Below are 21,264 nucleotides of genomic sequence, written 5' to 3' on the forward strand. Positions count from 1 at the left end.
TTGTAATTTAAAAAAAATCTGTCTGAGGTACAGGGCATAAATACAAACAGAAGAAATTAACAAAATGTTTTGGCAAACACAAATGTGACATAACAGGATTAAAGGAAACGGGCTTGAGCACTAACTTAATTTAAAATGGGCAAAGGAGGACATCTATCCGTACTTCATTAAGTTATATTAAACAGAATTGTGCAAGAAAGACAAACATAATGGAACCATAATGGAAACATAACACTATGAACTATTACTCGGGTAAATGAATATGCCTTGAGAGCTGGGAATGTTACTAAATCTGTGTGGAGAAAAAATCTGAACCAAAAGCAACTAAAAATATTTTTATTTACACTTTTTAGGTTTATGGTATACTCAGGTAGTCAGTGGAAATAAAATGCAAACATATTACATTACATGAACTTAAATTGTGTGCTTCTCATGACGTGATTGAAAAATGGCCTTGCAGATACTTACTTTATTAAATGGCACAATATTCAATGATGCGACAGCTGCTTTCATGCAATTGTGAGCGGCTTGTCCTTCTCCTCCAGCCCAGGTGCATGTTCTGCATTTTTACTCTGCTCACTATCCACACTGAGCAGTGTTTGTTGTGTGTTAGGAGCAGACTCCTGGCTCTCAAGTGGACCATTGGGCACCAGAGATGGATTCAGACAGAGATAGGTTTGGTTGTTTTCAAGGGCATCCAGACTGGTCGTGGTTGTAGTCGTGACCACAGAATCACTGAAAATGGTGTTTGAGAAGACAGAGTTGAAAGTGAAAGAGGAGCCAAAAAGTGACTCCTGCACGGGAGATTTGGGGCTGTCTGTGGGAACAACAACTGTTGGGTCCCTTGGAGGTTTGACAGGAGGTTTGGGCTCAGGCTCACTGTTATTCGTCTCAGGTTCACGTTGACCCTGTGCTTCCTCCTGATTACTGCTCTCTTCTGAAACCTGAACAGAGAGCAGGTCAGTCTTGACTGTCACCCTGCAGTCACTGTTGACACTCGAGCGCCGGGACGATCCCTCTGCAGTGGAAATGACACTGCTGGCTCGGAGGAGACTTTTGGGCGACCTGGACCCTTTCTGTCGCCCCTCTTTCCCCAGAGGGGTGGAGAAGCAGTTGAGGCAGCCAGACATTGAGGAAGATTTGCCCTGAACATACAGCACTGTGATAGGTGAACAAGTTAAGGCCCGGGTAGTTTCAGCTTTGCTAGAGCATGATTTTGAATTCACCCCATTGTGCCCTGGGTTCATTTTGGCTGTGCCCGCTGAATCCGACGAGCGACGCGTCACTTTCCCTCTTGACCCCCGTCGGATGCTCTTTGTACCCCTCGTGAGCCAGAAATCCTGAGAGAGCACAGGATTTCTCTGTTTTGGTAGGGACTGGATGGGTGAATTCTGGCAGTTGGTGATGGGCATGGTAGAAGCTTTCTCCTTGTGCTGCTTCTGTGTGTGTTGAGGGGTGGAGGTATCGCTGGGGGGCTGGAAGGAGGAGGAGGAGCGGCGTGACGGGGGCTGCTGGACAGGGCTGCTGCCATTTGACCACGGCTCATTCTCCAGGCTCAGGCTGAACTCACCGCTGCTCTCACTTTGGGCTCGACTCGGGACGCCATTCAGCTCTGGAAAAAGATGATGACGCTTTTTTAAAGAGCTACAATATATACACAAATGTTCACTTCTATCATGAAAATGTGTCAGCTGTCTCAACATATTCTTTATGACCAACAGGGGGCAGCAGAGTCAACAGTTGTTCTGTGTCCTCTGTGGTCGGCGTAGAGATTAATATGAAACAAGGTCATGATTGCAATTTGATGGATTTGCTCTAATTCCCGAGCTGGTAATACATCTGTATGCTTGATGAATCCTCTCAACGTGTATCCAAAGGGCTTTACCATGATTTTGCAGCTCGTCGTTGTCCTCAAATCCAGATGGAACAGGGCTATCATTTGAATCCTTGTCTGTGGGGCATACAATTAGAAATTAATGAATGGTTATTAGGAAAATACACTTTTTAGCACTTCTATTTTTAACTCTGAAAATGAGTAAAGCACAAACAAGCGTTATCTTTGCTCTACTCTCCTCGAGACTTCGTTCTAGCACCTAACGCATGACGATGAAATAAAAAACAAAACAGTGGCTCATGAATGCCTCTACCTGTCACCCCGAGCTCTGACACATCTAGAACAGTGTCGGTGGTGTCAGTGGTAGTGATGATGACGTGGCCAGATGGTGGAGTGGTAGGAAGATTAAGGTGGATGATGGACATGATGGATGTGGAAAGGGATGATGACAATGTGTTCTTCCTGTCCTCCTCAACATCAGCCTCCGACCCTTCCAGCTGCACTGAGCTGTCTGCCCACTGCTCCTTCTTTAACAGGGCTGGGGGGGAAGCCAAGCTGCTCAGGGCTGCATTGTTGGAAGAATTGGGAAGTGGATGAGGGATAGACAGGGGAACTAGTCATGGAGATTAGGATGTATTTTTGTTCTATGGCGTTAAAAAGAGAGAAACAGGGATGTGTTGCTTTCTCCATAGACCAAACAACCATCTAAAAATGTGGTTTTAAACTGTTAATCCCTGCAGTACAGCTGGCTCCTGCTAGGGCAGAGCTCATGCAGCACCAGTGTCCTCCTGCAATGCACCATTTCTTTGACCTCTGATAAATTACCCCCGATTGTCTTCAAATATAGCCAAACTGATAAAATGAATGCTGCAAATGATTCAAAATGTAATATCATATCTTGAAATGAGGTTGGCATGGATGGACACATTACGAACATTTGGCTGCTAATTTTGCACCTGCTGGGAAGTATCCTTACTGACAATGATGAATCCTACTCACTCTAAGGTTACTTTGTTGTTACGGTTATGTAATAGAGTTTAAAGCATAGATACACTTAAAATTATCGAGTTAGCAGTTAAATAAAAGGCTGCAGTCAAGATGAGGGGAGACGCCGGATCAGAGTCTTTCTTACACATGGAACGCCGGAAGAGGGACTTGACTTTGTCTCTGTCCTTCAGCCTGTTCCTCATACGGGGAAACATTTTGGTGGCTATTTACAGCAAAGTGCAGCCACATGGGAGGTAGACAAAGGAATGGATGCAAGCAGAGAGAGGGATGTAAGGGAGGAGGAAGGTAGGAAGAGAAGAAAAAGGACAAGGGGTAAGACAGAAGGCAGGAGTGAAGAAACACATTTAGAAACAAGTACGACATGGGGAAGACATATTGAGGACTGTTCACACGCACATATGCTTATTTTTAAACACATTGCAATACCTGCATTATTTATGTATTTATGACAAAGTTTTACTTTAAAATCCATTTATTTGAGATTTTGCTTTTCCTGGAAAAATGCTGAGGTGGAGGGGGAAGTTTTGTCAAATTTTGGGAAGAAGTCTTCTTCAAATGCAACTTCATGTGTAGATGTAACTGCTGTGGCTATCGGGTGGCCCATGCCGCTCTGAGACACTCCTGAAAGATCTCTGGGCCCTGCCTCTGATGATGATCTTACTTCCTGGTCTATGGCTGAAGCAGTGAAGGAGGGACTTTGGAACTTTGATGAGACCGGTCCTGCCAAGTCAATGGTAGATGATCTGGTGAACTCAAGAAGTTCATACTCACTGCTGTTACGTTGGGGTGAGACGGCATCACCTGCTGTGGTGGAGGCTGAGCCTCCAGAGCCATCTGAGCTGATGAAGGAGTTGTTGTCGTGACAGGAGAGGTGCGGCTCAGAGACGCCTGATTGTGTGGGTGTTGCTGGGCAGTTGGGTCCCAGCTCACGGCTATTGGATTTAATCAACTTCTTCAGTTTCAGAGTGATCCAGTTTCCACGTCTGGAGGGCAGATTTAAAATAAGGAAATCAATCAATGACCAATCACGCAAAGGTGAACAAGATAAGCAATTGATGTTAATGTTTGAATGATATCCAGATATAAAAATGCATACTTGATGCTGCTGTTATCAATTCCTATATTAACAAATCTGAAGTTCCTCTCAGCTTTATGGAGCATTTTAGCATCTTGCAGCTCATTGTTTTGGATTTATGACTCGCTACTTTACTGTTTTGGTTCACTGTCCCTGCTCTCACAGCAGCGTTTTGGGCTGCAACTATTTTCTGTGCAAAAACTCTGATAAACCCACACTACTCTACCTGGCCAGGACCAAACCACAGACAGACAAAGTTAGCAACTAGCTCTTACTACATAGTGATCAAAATGTATAAGGTGCCTAATGTGAAAACAGAATTTCACCGTAAAAAATGAAAAAAATGAAAGAAATGAAAAAAATGAAAAAAATGAAAAAAAGATAATTTTGTCACAATTGCAGGCAACTTACCTACGAGGAGGCGATGGCTCATAAAACTTGTACTGGTCCATTATTTTTTCCTCCAGCTTCTCCTTCTGTCTCCTCAAATCATTAAGCTTGTCACTGAACAGGAGGATAGAAAGATAATAGTTTATAGTTTATAATTATGAGCCAGCTGTTGATTACTAGGGTACATTTTGGGCCTTTTGCAAGTGTCAAACATTTCAATGTGTTAGATAATTAACAAAATACTGTAACATGCTGTTAATCAACACATAAGGCCCTACTTAATGCTATAATGTGTTGTCATGGTGTTGTCCGTATTTGCTTACATATACTGTCGCTCTTCGACGTGAAACAGATCCTTGCTCTCCATAGTCTGCTCCAACAGGGTTCGGTTCTGTAGCATCAGGGTCTCGATCTGGCTGATCAGGTGGCGATTTTCTTCCTCCAGGTTGCCCTTCAACTGGCCCAGCAGCTGGACATCACACAGACAAGCAGCCATATGTGCATATGTAAGAATACATTTGTGCAATTATTAAAACAAATTCAAAGCTATACATAAAGTCATCTTATTGAGCCTATGAAGCCCTGACTCTGAAGAGTGTTTGTTCAGAGTGTGCTGAAGTTAAGAGGTAATTTCAAGATATATTTATATTATTTAAAAGGCAAAACCCCACCAGCTCAACCTGCTGCGTGTAAATACCTCACACTGGTTGGTGAGCTTTGTGGAGGTAATGTCCAGCTGCTGAAACTCCTTCTTGAGTTTGGAGAAGTCCGCCTCCAGCCAGGTGTGCTCCAGCTTGGCCTCATTCAGCTGGCTCTTGAGCTGCTTGTGATCCGCCGTCATTAATTCATTGTCGTTAAGAAGCTGACGGTATGTCTGATTCAGCCTTTAAAAAAAAAAAGATGTACGTTGATATCTAGCTCCTGGAATATGCCCACATCCTTTCATTCGTCTAGGTGTGCATTAGTGTGTACATGCTCTTGTGGGTGTATGCATGTAATGTTGCCTCCTCACCAGTCCTTCTCATCACGGAGCCTGCAGCACTCAGCAGCAGTGGTCCTGTGCTGTTCTTTCTCCAAAGCCATCCTCATTTGCTCCTCCTTCAGAGCTTTCTCCAGGTCTTCTAGCTTGGTCCGCTGCTGCAACAGGCTATTGTACCTAAAGATACCACCAATACACACACATGAAGATGCATGAATACACACACACAAGAATATGCAGGGATCTCTTACTACATGGCATGATGATAGTGCCTACCTGTCCTGCATTGTGCGATACTCCAACTCCAGTGTGCGATGGGCTTTTTTCAAACAGCCATGTTTTCCCATTAGGGCCTCGTAATCCATAGCTTGCCGTTCATGCAGAGCTGCCAGCCGCTCGTGATCTCGTAATAGCTGCTCTTGAACACCACGCAGCTCTTCACGTTCCCGTATGGCGTTGTCCCGTTCGCTTTCTGTCCCTGACTGCTGCTGCTGCAGCTGAGCATTCTGAGCCATGAGGGAAGCACTCTGTGAGTTCAGAGTGGATTTTTCCACCTGGAGAAGAAAGGGATTAGGAGTTAATGTAACATGTGTACTATCTGCATGCTTGCAGACTGTTGCAGTGTACCACAGAGAATAGTGTCTGTTTTAGTGGCACCTGCAGGTTTGCATTGTGAGTCTGCAGGGCTGTATTGTTCTCCTGCAGTGAGGCAGCCTGCCTCTGCAGGGCGAGAATCTGAGCCTGCTGACTGTCAGACTGACTTTCCAGCTGCCTCAGCTGGGCCTGCATTGCCTGGCGCTCTGCTTCAAGTGTCGCATTCTGGAGAGGAGGAGAGGAGATTATTGTAAAACGTGACATGAAAACCAGGAGGTGGTTTTAACTTCATGCCTTCAGCACATTGTTTGGTCTACTATTAGCATAAATTAGGTTCAAAAGCAAGTGCTAGTGTATTTGAACCAATAGTACCATTTTACAATGTGTTCACTATATAGATAATTTACTTTGATAAAAGGTAACTACTTACATTCCTCTCCACTTCAATGAGACGGTCTTTGAGCTTCAGCAGTTCCTTGGTGGCCTCCTGGCTTTCACGCAGCCATTCGCTCATTGCCTTGCCAGTCTCACTGGGGGAGCTGGAACTTGATGACGTCCACTCCTCCTCCTGCCTCTGTTGCAAGGCCTCATAGCTCAGCTTCACCTGTGGGGTCAAAGGTCAAATGGATCTGTGGCAAAATACAATGTATTTTTTCAAGGGAGTTTTCTCAAATGTGACACTAACAGGCCTCTAAAAGTGACATTTTATTACATGACTTACAGTCTTGAGCTCTTGGCGCAGCTGCTGGTTCAGGGTGGAGGATTCCTGCAGACGAGCTTCTAGAGCCGCCATCTTGTCCTCTTTAATCTGAAGAGATTTTTTCAGAGACGACTCTAATTCTGACTCCAGCATCTTGAACCTGCTGCAAAGAGGAAAGAAAATAGTTAGTACCAACTGTGGCATTATAACTTCTCATTCCTTACCATATTCACTTCAAAGGTTACTGGATGGAAAATCCAATCACCTGTTGTCTGGTTCCACCTGTTCAGCATGCTCTTCACTATCCTGGTTCAGGACCCTCATTTCCAGCTCATGGGCAAGCATCTCCAGTTCATTGTCTCTCTGCTGGGTCTTCAGCTTCTCGCTCACCAGCTCCTAAAGATGGACAGTATATGTGGATTTCACAAAACTTTTTTTTAAAAAGAGACAATTATTGACATAACATTTTAATGTCACTGTTTAGGAAAGTATATTTGTGAATCTTTGAAATGAGTTCTGCTGGTTGGACGAATGTAAGCAAAGTTTTAACCAAAATGACAGTCAGGAGGTAATAAAAAAATATGAATATGTGGTAAAACTGTGCCTTTAAGGTTAAGACGTAATTTCAAATCCACAAAACCTAATAAATATATTTCAATAATTATTTCTCTACTATTTTTATGTTATTCTGCAGCCCTGGTTAAAATAATTTAAATTTTACCAGCAGACCATTGCTCTTGTAACAGCCTTCATATTAGGACATAAAATAACATTCACAATAGAAGAATTATTTCCAAACACAAGAAAGCAAAAAATATAAATTTCACAGTATTTTTACTTGCTTTAATCCAAATTTTCTAAATAATTGTTTGTAGTTAGACTTTGGTGAGTTGTGGATCCTAGCACACAAGTGTGTGCACATAAAATATAGCCAAAAGTAAAATCTGTAAAACACATGCACACTGCTGCTGTAAAAAAAAGCAGGGCATCATCAGTAGAAACGTCAGGGTGGATAATTAATTTAGTCAGCATAAACTTGACAACACAGACTTCCTCCCCTCACCTCTCTAAGGGTGGACAGGGTTCTCTGGTCGATAGCAGATTGCTTGGTCAGTTCTCTGTTGTCTCTCTCCAGGCCTTTGACCCTCTCAGCAGTCTCCCTTAACCCCTCCACCTCCTTTACTACGAAACGCATCTCCCTTTCCAGGCTGGCCATACAGACATTGCTGCTGTCTAAATTGGCTTCCTGGATTTCAGCCTAAAACATAGAAAGGTAGAACAGGAGCCATTTAATTGACAAGCAACATAAGTAATTCAACGTTATCCTACGTTAGCTAAGCAGCTGACACCTTTCCCTTTGCAAACAAGCTTATCTACCTGCTGGCGGAGTCGTCGATTCTCTTTCTCCAGTTGCCTCTTTTCCCTCTCCAGGGCTGTGGTTTCTTGTTCCAGGCTTTGCTTATCTGTTTCCAGTTGCTCCAGGCGCCGTGCAGAGATCCGAAGTTCCTCTAAAGTTGCCTGCAGACTCTGGTTCTCTGCCTCCAGCTCCTGAACCTCTGCCTCCAGGCGCTGAACTTTCCTGTCTGAAGAAATGGACGGTGGGTTGTATGCTTGCATAGCTGCATGCATAATCTTTTATGATGACTTGTGTTGTTCTATCCACTAAACCTACCAGTGTTATCGAGGGAGGTCTGGAGATGCTGGTTTACTGTGTCTAGGGCCCTGCACTTGGCCTCCAGTCGCTGCGTCTGCTTTCTGGCATAGGAGGAACGTGTTGGCAGACCTGTGAAGATGCTGTCATGGCAGGGACTACTGCCCTTTGAGCTAGGGGAGTTATCACGTGATCCAACAAAACAATGGAGCCTATTGTGGTTGTTTTCTAAGACCTCTAGATCAGACATCAGTTCTTTGAAATGGTCTCCTTGGTCTGCATCCTCTAGCTGTCCCTTCTCCTGAACAAGAAGGTCTGGATTATCTGTGAGGAGGATCTCACTCTGAGCTCGCTCCAGATCTTCTGCATTGAATAGCTGATGACAGTTTGAATGCCTATTCAGTATCTGCTGTGTTACTGCACTGTGTGGGAATACATTAGGGCCGTTTGCTATAGTTGAGCAGTTGGTTTGCAACCCTGTAGGTTCATCTGTTGATGAGGTACAGTTGTTGGTGCTACAGATCACCTGGCAGACATGATCACACTCAAGGTGGTGGCCATGTTTGGGCTGCGTGTTGTTGTTAATCGAGGCAGCACTCAGCTCCTCTATGGTCCTTAAGAGACTTTGGTTTTCCTTTTCCAGCTTCAGCATCCGACTGCGGGTCCTCTCACTCACCTCCTCGCTCAGAGTCGGCTGGCCTTTACACAAACACATGGTGGCAATTTACTGAAGGAGATGAGGACTTGGGACAGAGAGAATGAAAGACTAGTCTTAAACAGGTGCCATTTGGCTTTCCTTAAACAGAGTTAGACACTCTCATGGATACCTTAATTATGTCTGTGAGCAGTTTGATGAATCTAGCTTAGCTCAGTTAGCCTACAATATTATACTATTCCAATCAATACCATCCATTAATGCTCCCATTACGTCATCTTACTGGATCAGCAGCTCTTACCCTGAGAGTTGTCAGTGGTCTTGGTAAGCTGCTCTAACTCCCAGCCAAGGTGCTGGGACTCCTCCATGCTCCTCCTTTGAGCAAAACACAGAGCCAGGTTCTCCTCCTGCAGGTCCTCAGTGCGCCTCCGATCTGCCTCCCTCTCCTGAAGTTGGGAGACAAAGTATAAGCAGAGGCATAAGAACAGATTCTGTCCAGCCTGTTTCTTGATGATTTTAAATAGTACTGCCACTGATTGTGATTGTGTGCAGATGTCTGACCTGCTCCATGTCATGAACCCGGGCCTTCAGCAGCAGACTGTGCTTCTCCAGCTGGTGTATTTTATCGGAGCGTGCCCTCCAGCCTGCCAACTGATCCTCCAGCACCTCTTTGGTCTCCTGTAGCACCCTGTTATCCTCCTTTAGCTCCTGAAGTACACATACATCACCCACCACCCCCACCCAAAACAAATGATCAATATTTGATCGTTGCAGGATTCAGTGGTTTCCTGAGGTCCAAGAATATATAATCAAAATTCTTGTCCCAAAATTAGATGGTAAAGCATTAATAAGATGACATCCACCTCCACTTTGGCCTTGTAGACCTCCATCTTGTGCAGTTGCTCCCTGTAGCGTCCCACTTCACTCTCCAATTTATCCGCCTTTATGGCTCTCTCTCTCAGGGCGTCCAGCTCGTCCCGGTAGGTGCGGGCTGCGCGGGCGTCTACAAGCAGCTGGGAGTTCTGGTGAAGGTTCATATAGAAGCATGGTTCATATCAAAACATTATGGAGCTCTGCATCATTCTTTCTCATCTAGTTATGTAAGTCTTCAAGTGTCGCTCAGCATAAGTCAATGTCAGTTTGTTATTTTTATTGTAGAATAAGAATCATGAAATAGTTTCCTGTGATTTTTTAATAGTATTTTTGCTTGAAATGACCATACTGATAAAGCTGTATTCCATTCAACCTCTGTTTTTCATCAGATAATGCTAAGATAAAATCTTATGTGAAATGAGTTTGGCAAAAATGACAAATTTATTGTTTTGGATGGACTAGATTGACTGAAATATTCTATTTAAAAGGGACATTTGACACATTCCTTCGAACTAAATAATAGTTCGAGGAGTTAGACGGAAAGTAGCCGAAAATGTAATGACTTTTCAGCGACAAAAACTGGACAAAAACAATTTTGAGTTGACGTTGACAAAATCCGCATTTTGTAAACATATGATCCATGCCAACTTGTGCAGCCACAAGGCTAAAACAGAGAATACAAATGAGATCTCCTGTTCAGACAAATCCATCTAAGCTTTGGTTGTATCTGAGTCCAGAGGTTTACATTTGCTGTCATTAAGCACCGCTCTGCAGCAAAGTATGGTGTACAATAATCTGTATAATCTGCAGAGCGGTCAGGAGGTTACTGTGTGTCATCCTCAGAAGGAGCTGCAATTTATTCTTTGTCTTTTCTAAGTACAAACCTCCTGCTGGATCCTCTTCAGCTCTGCCTCCATGTTCTCCAGCTCATGTCTGGAGTCCAGCATCTGTTCACTCTTCTCCTCTCTGGTGGGTTCAGATGGGCAGTGCAGACCGATAAGCAGGCGGGATGGTTAGAGGGAACTACTTTGCTGCCATAATCTAACATATATTTAAATACTGCAAATGAACATATACAAATACCCTTATGACATTTTGTGTTACGCCCATTCAAAACCATAAGTAGAATTATCAATGTTGTTACACACATGCAAACCATACATAACGTGATTCCAAAATAAAACTTCCATCACAAAGCTCCTTAAGCCCCATTTATATGTTGTGGAGAAAACGCTGCATGTTCAGATTTATATGAATATCAAATGATGCACATGAAAGAACTATCTAAGGCCATGGCCATACATAATGCTTTAAGTGATATTGTGTTTGCTCAGAGGCAGCAGTATGTCAATCCGAGCTTCCCAACAAGAGAGGACAATACAGCCGAGAAAATGGGATTGAGAGCAATGATGGAGCTGAGATCTTTAGCGGATCAGGGTTAGTGTGTGTGTGTATGTACGTGCAGTATACGCTGAAATGCTGAGCCAATGTGGGTCAGTGGTGGTGCACAGCCATGGAACCTGCCAAGCAGGCATTAATGTGAGCCAAACTCCCAGGGGCATCTCTTATCCTGTAGTATCTTTCTCTCTGCCTCTCTCACTCACTATTGGCAGTTCCCCAGAGGACAGGCTAACTCTTTACCAACCTCCATCCTGAAGTGAAACTCATACTATACCAAGAGATGACATCGAATTCAACAATCTCTTAGTGTTGGAATGGACAACTTCTCTCAGTGTATATTTTTTGATCTCATGCCATTTGCGTTGTTTTAAGATCTCAGAACAACTGCTTTCCTTTGCTCTGGCATGTTTTCTGTAAGATGATTTCATGACTGTGAACATGTAAAGGAGTGACATTTTTCTTTTCTCCGTATTGTTTACACTATATGTTAAACATTTAGCCCAAAGGAGTTTTTTTTCTCCATTTTGCTATTTGCCCCTCATGCTTTCTTTTTTTACTACAGTGTACTTTTTCTATTTTAGTGAACATTTAGACAGTTACAGTTACAGAAAGTTCACTGTTTGGTACTCACAGTTCTTGTCTAAGTCGTCTGATCTTGGCCTTAGAATCAGCCAGCTCCACGGCCAGATGTTGCTGAGTACCTGCCTGCTGCTGCATGCTGGGACTGTAGCTGCCAGAATGCGGGCTGGAGGGGCTATTGAGCAGGCTCCCCAAACCTTCCTTTTCCTGCATTAGCTCTGCTATAGTCTGCAAAAAGGACAGGTTACAGATTAGCATCTGACTTAGTACCAAATTTACCTCTTAAAATCTGTGCACTCTCTACAGAGAATTCCCACGTGTTATCATGAATACTTTGTAGCCACTTTATACCCCAAAACATCTTCATGTATAAAATATTTTTGGATTCACACAGCTCAGATAAAACCTGGAGTAAAAATGTATCTCTTAAACAATCAACTATACCTCTAGATGGGTGTCCCTCTGGTCCAGCACATGGCGGAGATGCGTGGCCATGTTCCTCGCTACGACCTCCAACTCATCTGGGTGCACCTCGCTGGACTCCAACCACTGCAGATCCAGCACGTTCTCCTGACTGTGGGTAACCTGGTGTACATGGAAGTGGACATTCAGGGAAGCAGCAAAAAACACAATATAAAGGGAAAGAATACACATTGCCGCTAAAAAATGGCAAGCTTTTTTAGATAAACCGTAGTTCTCATAATAAACTAAACTAACAATGATATCTCTGCTGGCTGTGAATCCTACTGTATCTACAGCATTCTTTATTTGTACCAGACACAAGCCCAGCGATACACAAAATTATTTTACAAACAACTCAGCTGTATCATTTCAAAGCTCATTTAAAGTCATATACCTCCTGAATATGTGCAGCTATGGCAGCTTTCGTGTCAAAGTCAAGTGTCTGAATCCTCTCAATGTACTCTTCTTTTTCCTCACACTGAAAAAAAAATGTAAACAGATTTAAATCTCCATATCTTATTCAGTCTGTCAGCTTAAGGATTTCTGCACGGGAATCATCAGATAGTCAGGATTTACCTGAACTGCACATCCCAACAGCAGTAGCAAAAGCTTCCTCATTTCCTCCAGACTTTGTTCTGTTAAGAGGAAAAAAAGCTCATTATCTGAAATAGAACTTGATTGACTCAGATTGAAGTACTGAGTGCTGCCGGCATGGATTTAAGAAGAATAAACTGCTGGCTGGTGAATTTGGGTCACCACTTGCCAAAGCCTACCATCACAAAGCAGCGTGGTGATCAGACTAGAATGCTATCTGTATCAGAAACTGTATCAGAAACTGCATAAGTAACTGCATCAGGAGGCCTTTTTTGTGGAATGATGCTACTTGATTTTCATTGTTCACTAATTAGAAACAAAGATTATCACACGTTTTGCATTGTTAACATCTTCTAAATACATTTAATTATTTTAAGTAAATTATTGGAAATCAATGCAGTGCTTATTGAGTATCAGCAACCGGACTAATCAGGCTTCAAACCACATACTGACTTAGCAGCTCCAAGATGAGGAATAAAGGAGCATACCACAGTAAGGAGTCCTGCCAAGCAGCCTCACGTTTGGCAAAGGAATCATGATTAATTGTCTCAGATTATCCTGAAAAAAAGAGAAACAGCGAGGGATCAGGGTAGAGGGAAAAAGGAAAGATGAGCACATTTTAGGCCAAACTAAAACGAGGTCTGAATACAACACTTCTTGCGGTCTAGCCAAAGTTCTTGAATGGACAAGGACGTATGTATGTACAGCACATAGCAGCTGCTTAAATACATGTATAGAAACACAGCCAACAAATGGAGAAGTTCTCTGAATGGATGGACGACAGAGCCAGTTTCCCTGGTGCAGTCTTTGGTACAGCCTTGCTTCAGGCTACAAGTGGCTTGCATTTCTGCGTGTGTGCACAGTATGTGTGCTGGTGTCTGTACGGTGTAATAGTGTTTGTTAATATCTCCTGATAAAATTAAAATGACCCTGTAACGTTCAGGAAACTATTATCAAATCCCATATGCAAGGAAAGTCACATTTGACTGGAATAATTTAGTCTTTGATGTAATACAGTCCTGCATGCACCAACAGCCACATTTTCCTGTGACAGCCTTTAAGGAAAGTTCAACTGACTGGCCATGAGTCTCCCATCATCCCCTCCTTGCCTGGCTTATGTGTGATTATGGAGCATGGAACTGAGAACAAGTCTTTAGAGGTATTAGAAAACTCTGATCGAAATTGAGGAGAGTAAAGAGGATAAAAACGTGAATATGTTAGGAATATAGTGCCTTGCAATAGATCAAAAACAGCAATTTATTGTATATCATATTGTTTGATCGATACCACTGTAAAGCATACAACTTGTGTCTTTATTATGACAGTAGAAATTATTATTTCTCTTGAATGTCACTTTTAAAGAAGCTAGAGTTTTATGGGGTTTCAGAGTTTGTATAAAGACTCCACGCTAGAGGAATGGCTCTAGGATGGCAATGCCAATTGGTCAGTCTGCCACTTTGGTCCGTCCTGATTTAACAGGTAGTAAATGGATTGTTACGGTTATTTAGAAACATCTATACTATTACTATCTGTCTGTGCATACATCCATGGTCCCCACAGGATTAAGCATACTGACTTTGGTGGTCCCTGAGTTTTCCTGTTGCGCTACAATGAAGTTGACATTTGGGGGTTCTTGACTGAAACAGCGCAGCGACTACAGATAACTGGATGAATTGTAATAACTTTGGGGATCCATTGACTTTTTATCTACCACCTTCATCGTGACAAAAATGATATTGACAATACTTTTGTTTATGACCAAATACCTGCAAAACAAGTAAAATTCCCATCAGCCTCCGCTGTGCTTTGTGTTTAGGGCATATTTGCAAATTTTAGCATCCTAACACCTCAAACTGAGATGGTGAACATGGTAAACAATAAACATTATCACTGCTAAACATCAGCATGTTAGCATTGTCATTGTGAAAAAGGTAGCATGCTGACATAAGCATGTAGCTGATAGTACCATTGGACCAAAGTACAGCCTCATAAAACCGCTAGAAAGGCTTTAGAGACTCTACAGTCTTATTTTCAACTAGTGGAGAAGTCAAGTCCTTCAACTGACCTTACAACATAAAAATAACCCAAACCAGATCCTGATGGGATTTTCACATGACAGCAGATAAAAGATTCAAGAGCTGCCCTACATCTACATTTAGTGCAGTGTACTGCAGAGTTATTTTTATTGGGGCAAAGGCTTAAATAAAAAAACTGCAGTCTGTTTTAGGCATAAATGAATACTGATGTTTTTTCTCTTCTGAAGAGTCCTCAGATGAATAGCTGCATTGGCTTAGATCGACATGACTAGAAGTAAACACACATTGAGTTTACCAAGAGTTGAATACAGTAGAAATTATGATAAGACATGACGATATCAGATATGCTGTTATTCTGTTGTAACAAAAAATATATATAAACTGGTCTTTTCAGTATTCATTCTTTTGCAGTGCTAATCTGAAGCACTTGATAGTCCCATCCTCAGTGGAATTACTTTTCTTGTGCTCTAAACAGCTCTCAGTAGAAGAAAGCTTAGCACGAATTGTACTTAATTCTCTGACACAGGCAGCAAATCCAAGATTCCACATCAGTGGTGTCTGCCCATGAATCTTGTGACTTTATGTGTCACTCTAAAGCTCTGTCTGTGGCTCTGACTGGGCTCCCTGCCGCGCTCCAACCTCCCTCCTGTTCTGATTACACAGATGTGTACATGGCTGATATTTAGGGCATGCATCTTAAGAGGAACTAGTTGATCTGCTGTGACACAAGTGCTACCAACTATCTGGTTTGCGCATGTTTGAGCCAGTGTGTGTGCGTGATGGATGATGCAAAATGAAGGCGGAGTTGAAAAATCCGATGTTCAGATATCGTAATCCCATGTAGAGAGAGAGGCGAAAGCTTAGCGCCCTGTTTGGAAACATTATATAAGATATGGAAACAACATCCAAAACTCACCAGATAATACGTCTTGATTTGTTGGACAAGGAAGTTCAGGTTCTGGATCCTCTGACTTGGATCCCTGCTCAGTTTCTTTGCACCCTGAGGTGTAGCAGAGGGATTTCTGAAGGCGGGACACAACATGATGTCATTTTACTTTATATTTCTGCTATTCACAAACAAGCTAACAGTTGTCAGTGGAATTGAGTGGCAAGAGGCTGCAAGCTGGTAAAAGTCTTGGCTCAGGGATCGCCATGAAAACATGTATGAGGTCTCTATTCATTCCTAACTTTAGCCCCTGTGACGTCATTCCTTTCAGCAAAAAAACTGCAGTGCTTGAGCCAAATGGGGTGGCATTAGACTTTTCACCCAAAGGAAACTCTTTAGCTGGACTGTTAGACTGGGATGTTGGCTCGGGTTGTTGAACTGTCATACATTGTAGCTGAAATGTTATCATTCATGAACCTCTGTGCAGTTTAATAGGTCAGACCTCACCTTGTTGCTCAGGAAAGGAAATCTATTGTGTGCAGACTTTAAGAATAGCTAGCAAAGAGATGGACTAAAATTTGTATTTACACACATATATTTCCTATATATAGAAATTAGGGTGAGAGACAGACAGACTGATAGAAATACATAATGAATGAAAGATAGACAGAGATGCTGCCTTGCTGGCCCGTACATCAGATGTTTTATTTGGCTTTTCTCCATCTCTGTGCTGTTTGTCCTGTTTCTGACTTCTCCCTTCCCTTCCCATCTGTGTCCCAGTGCCACTAAACACCAGCAACAAGGCCCTAATCCCAGAGGGTCTCCCAATCCAGGAGATTATCCCGCCTCTTACCCTCCCCTCGGTGCAGCATTGTTTTGCATTTAGAGCTGGTTATTGTGACCATGGGAGATAAGTGGGGTGAATGCATACTGTAGACTTGGGATGGCTAGACAGCATTATCCACAAGTGCATTGGGTCATCAGTTTTTTTTTTTTACCTTTTCTTTGCAACTCTTCAATTTCAGCTCTACCATCAATGTCTTAAGTGCCATCCCAACATTAAGTCTAAAACCAGGGTTTTACCACCTGTCAGCTCACAGCAGTTTGTGTCTCATTGTAAACTGCCAGAGGGCCATCAGTTAATGTTTGTTAAGGGTCAGGTTAATTCCCTCAGAACATAAGGCAGCCCAATCATAATCTCTTAAGTAGCGTCTTGACAGTCTCTATCATTTTCCTCATGTCTCTGCAAATCCGGTTCCGTTTTTTGTCTATTTCATCTAGTTGACCTTAGTATCTGTAACTTTCATGCTAATTCTTACATTTTTTTGGAGAAACCTAACCTGTAAGTAATGAGGAAGTTGCATTTGAAGACTGCTGCAGACTACAAAGATCCCCTTTATTACTGCAGAGTGACAAAGCCAGCACTGTTGGTGGCTGGATAAGAATGTTAGCAGATGCTTGATACAATATCAGTAGCTGCTATAGATAGCATGAGGGGAGAAGATACCTTATTATTTAAAAAAAAACGACTTACACTTAATAAGAATGATTTCTAGCATTTGAGCGATGTACTTTATCATCATCATCAGATGCTATATCAAGTCTATGACACTGCTCACAACCTAAATATGACAAATTAAATATATACAGCAAGAACACAGATGTGGCATGAAGATACTTACATTTGTGTCATTATATCATTCAAAAAGACTCCATCCAGTAATGCAGAGAAGTCCAAGTGCATGCCCCCATCACGTGGCACGAATGTCCTCACCTAAACAACAAAGAGCATAAACAGGATGACAGGTTGGTAATCAAAGTGTCTGGCAGCAGATCAGAGCCTTCTGCAATACTTACCCAAGTGACAAGTGGGCTCAGCATGAACTGATCCGGACAGGGCAGGAAAACTCCACTTTCCATCTCTACCAAGGTTGTGTGTGTGATAAATCCCAACAGAAAAAGATCCCAGTTGTGTCAATCAGGGAAAAGACTGGTTGCAGCCCAGCACCTGCATTAGCTTCAGGGGTGAGCCGGTCGTGCATCTGACCTGCACTAGCTGAGCCTGTCCTCTGGACGCTGCGGTGTCTGTGTCCGGTGTTGATGCTCAGTCTGTCGCTACGAACACAGAGAGCAGTTTTAAATGGAGACGACTGTGCTGCTCAAACATCCCTCCGTCCTGTCCTATCCGCACTGTGTCCCGCAGCACCACCCACACACACACACAGTAACATCCTCCCTGGTCCTCTGCTGCAAAGGCATCTGCCGTCGGACCCCCTCACCCCTCCTCCTCCTCCTCCCTCCTCCTCCCCCCCTCCTCCTCCTCACCCCTCCTCCTCCTCCCCCCTCCTCCCTCCTCACCCCTCCTCCTCCTCCTCCCCCTCACCCCTCCTCCTCCTCCTCCTCCCCTCCCCTCCTCCTCCCTCCTCCCCCTCCTCCTCCTCCCCTCCTCCTCCTCCTCCTCCTCCCCTCCCCCCCTGCTCCTCCTCCTCCCTCCTCACCCCTCCTCCTCCTCCTCCTCACCCCTCCCTCCTCCTCCTCCCCCTCCTCCTCCTCCTCCCCTCCTCCTCCTCCCCCTCCTCACCCCCCTCCTCCTCACCCTCCTCCTCCTCACCCCTGCTCCTCCTCCTCCTCCTCCTCACCCCTCCTCCTCCTCCTCCTCCTCCCCTCCTCCTCCTCCTCCCCCTCCCTCCTCCCCCTCCTCCTCCTCCTCCTCACCCCCCTGCTCCTCCCCCTCCTCCCCTCCTCCTCCCCCCCTCCTCCTCCTCCTCCTCCTCCTCCTCCTCCTCCTCCCCCTCACCCCTCTCCCCTCCTCCTCCTCCTCCTCCTCCTCCTCCTCCTCCTCCTCCTCCTCCTCCTCCCTCTGCTCCTCCTCCTCCTCCTCCCAGCATCCCCTGCTCATCACACAGAAATAGTTAGCTCTAAGTGTTTAACGCTACCAACTAAAACAATAGTATAGTATATTAAAAAGTATTTTTAAAGAGCTTAGCCGAGAAACCATAACACGACCCGCGTTTTGAAGCCGCTGCAGCAGAAGTGCTGATGGAGCCAAGTGACATAGTTTAGGTTTTGCGATAATCTGTCGTCATGACAACGACGCCCCGCCCCTCCCTCCCCATCAGCAGCCATGACAACGACGCCCCGCCCCTCCCCCCCATCAGCAGCCATGACAACGACGCCCCGCCCCTCCCTCCCCATCAGCAGCCATGACAACGACGCCCCGCCCCTCCCTCCCCATCAGCAGCCATGACAACGACGCCCCGCCCCTCCCTCCCCATCAGTGATTGAGCTATGGCGCCCCCTTGTGTTTAAGACTGGAAACAAATCTGTAAACATCTCATAGATGAACTAACTGTATGTTACAAATACTGTAAAAATAAAAATAAATGTACACTATTATTTTACATTATACAAATAATGTCAATCATTTCTTGATTTGTCAATTGTCTAAAACCAATAAATCCATTATAATGTTTTTATTAGTGTCTGCATTGCATTATGCAGAAGGCTGTTTCTATTATTTACAAAACAATGAAATACACCTGTCAGTGTAACATAACAACATTAAACACCACTAAAAATATATATACAATAACGTGTGATATTTAATTGTTATTTTAAGTGGCTGTGCTTTTTTGGCAAAAACAAATGAGCCAACATTTTAAATGGCTATGTTTTCCTTGAAAATATCAATACATTTTCAAAATTCCAATCAAATTACATTTGATACATCTAAATGCCAGATCACAGATGTTTTTCCTCAGTCAAAAGACAGCACTGAAATAGAAATAGTTTGCACCGTTATTTGACATAACATTACCTCTAATTATTTCATCTAATGTGAAGATTAAAATGCTGAAATTTGACTGATGATAACTCTCTGCCGGTGTTGTGAACTGTGAAGGCCACTCAATCATCTTGTTTTGGAGTTTGTCTGCCCACCAGCGGCCAAATTTGGTTCATGCAGTGGGAGTTCATCACTGGGCGTAGATGTACTATCACACAAATCAAAATGTATGTAACAGAGTCATTTCTTGGACATACTGGAAAAAACTCTAGCTTGTAATAATGCAATATTCAGAATATGTGATGGATGCAATTTGAGAGGATATAATACATACTGACCTCATTCCTCTAGAAATAAGTGCCTGCATACATGCACATCATTACTTTCTAATGACATTAAAACTGTGAAGGCCTTCATTTAAATCCAACAAGAACTGATTCTGTGATTAAAGAGGCCTCCTCATGTTTCAAGCTTCCTTTTTTCTTCATTTGCATGAATCACACTGTTAAGTAACTCAAAGCTCGTTAGTGACTTTGATAAAAGGAAAATCTAAACAAAAGTTGGGCAGCACTATATGAGTCAATGCTAATTACATTCTGTACAACAGAAAACAAGGCCATGAAAGTCCTACTATTATCTGTTGAGAATCACCCGACCTTGTTTTGAAGGAATTTGTGTGTAAATGTCGGCCACTCTATGCTTCCCAGAGAGGTGATGCTTAAATAAACACAACAATTAGGAGAAAGGTACATTTTATTAGGTCAGATGAAAATGTCGCGTCTGTAAAACTGCTGCATAAACCTGTGTGCTATTCATTTATAGCATTAAAGTCCTAAATGCTATGCATAAAAGTATAAAAAGTTTATAAAATATAAATTAAAACCGTCAACAAAAATAGTGCATCATCATTAACTATTAAATGATTTGTTTAGGTGAGTTTGATGGGATTTGTTTATAGATTTAAATAAGATTCACATAGAGCATATTGATTTTATAATCAGCATATTGCTTGTGATAGTATATTGATTTAATTTGGATATTGCTTTCAATATTCATGCAGCATAGCATGCTCATATAACAGTCAATACTTAATTAAGTAGTTTGATACCATTACTGTAACTTGCAACTGTAGTGAGTCAAATTATTAACTAGAACATTGTCTTTGTTGATTACAACTGAATCTATGAAAATAATTTTTCAAAAGTAATGTCAAGTCTAATAGTTTATGTCACATTCTCATATTGCATACATGTGTTGTATTCTGCCTAATGAGGCTTAAGGTTATAGAAATACATTCTGTGCTTATAGAGATAAAGGGTCGTTCCACTTCTTTTCCTCCTTAGGCTGCAAATCAATTTTCACTTGATGCAGGTTTCTGTATTTGCCCTGTTGATCTTTGTTTCCTTGAAGACTCTTAGCGTAACGTGACCTCCAGTCTCTCTCAAAAGCAGCCTTGAAGTGTCCCAGGATGCCCCCGTCTTTAAGACTATTTTTCATCTCGACCACCAGCCCCACTCCTGTGTTGATGGCAAAGTCACTCCCGACCCAGTCGTGGTTACCTACGGAGAAACAGCAAAGCTTAGATATTGCGTCTGTAATGGGTATTATCTCAAGAAAATACTCACTCCTAAATTTCACTACTGTGCTTATTTGCTTGCAAACATTCTAGTTTTCCATTTGGACAAATACAATCCTTTTTTTGCTGGGAGTTAGAGGAGTCCTTTATGTCAAAAAAGAGAATAAGCCTACTGCGTAATGTTAAA

The 21,264-nt window shown here is 43.0% G+C and overlaps 2 protein-coding genes across 2 annotated transcripts in view; both read right to left on the reverse strand.

Annotated features, from left to right (window-relative positions):
• Positions 1–215: 215 nt before the first annotated feature.
• LOC129095357 (girdin-like) lies at positions 216–17,637 on the reverse strand. Its single transcript, XM_054603771.1, has 29 exons — positions 17,575–17,637; positions 17,400–17,491; positions 15,748–15,853; positions 13,284–13,353; positions 12,778–12,836; positions 12,596–12,679; positions 12,184–12,324; positions 11,792–11,967; positions 10,644–10,725; positions 9,750–9,908; positions 9,448–9,594; positions 9,188–9,332; positions 8,253–8,930; positions 7,958–8,163; positions 7,644–7,838; positions 6,846–6,976; positions 6,602–6,743; positions 6,311–6,484; positions 5,944–6,105; positions 5,563–5,840; positions 5,320–5,463; positions 5,005–5,191; positions 4,631–4,776; positions 4,329–4,421; positions 3,614–3,825; positions 2,967–3,044; positions 2,148–2,399; positions 1,886–1,951; positions 216–1,612 (listed from the first exon to the last, which is right to left on the reverse strand). Exons 1-29 carry the CDS (start codon positions 17,635–17,637, stop codon positions 510–512), a joined length of 5,571 nt encoding a protein of 1,856 aa, XP_054459746.1. The 3' UTR covers positions 216–509.
• Positions 17,638–20,720: 3,083 nt separating this feature from the next.
• pld5 (phospholipase D family, member 5) overlaps positions 20,721–21,264 on the reverse strand; it is an 8,389-nt gene continuing 7,845 nt past the window's right edge. The window contains exon 10 of the mRNA XM_054603779.1: positions 20,721–21,060. Coding sequence (XP_054459754.1) covers positions 20,804–21,060 — 257 coding nt within the window. The 3' untranslated portion in view covers positions 20,721–20,803. The remainder of the gene's footprint in view (positions 21,061–21,264) is intronic.

This window comes from Anoplopoma fimbria, chromosome 9 (assembly GCF_027596085.1).
Source record: "Anoplopoma fimbria isolate UVic2021 breed Golden Eagle Sablefish chromosome 9, Afim_UVic_2022, whole genome shotgun sequence".
NCBI lineage: Eukaryota > Metazoa > Chordata > Actinopteri > Perciformes > Anoplopomatidae > Anoplopoma > Anoplopoma fimbria.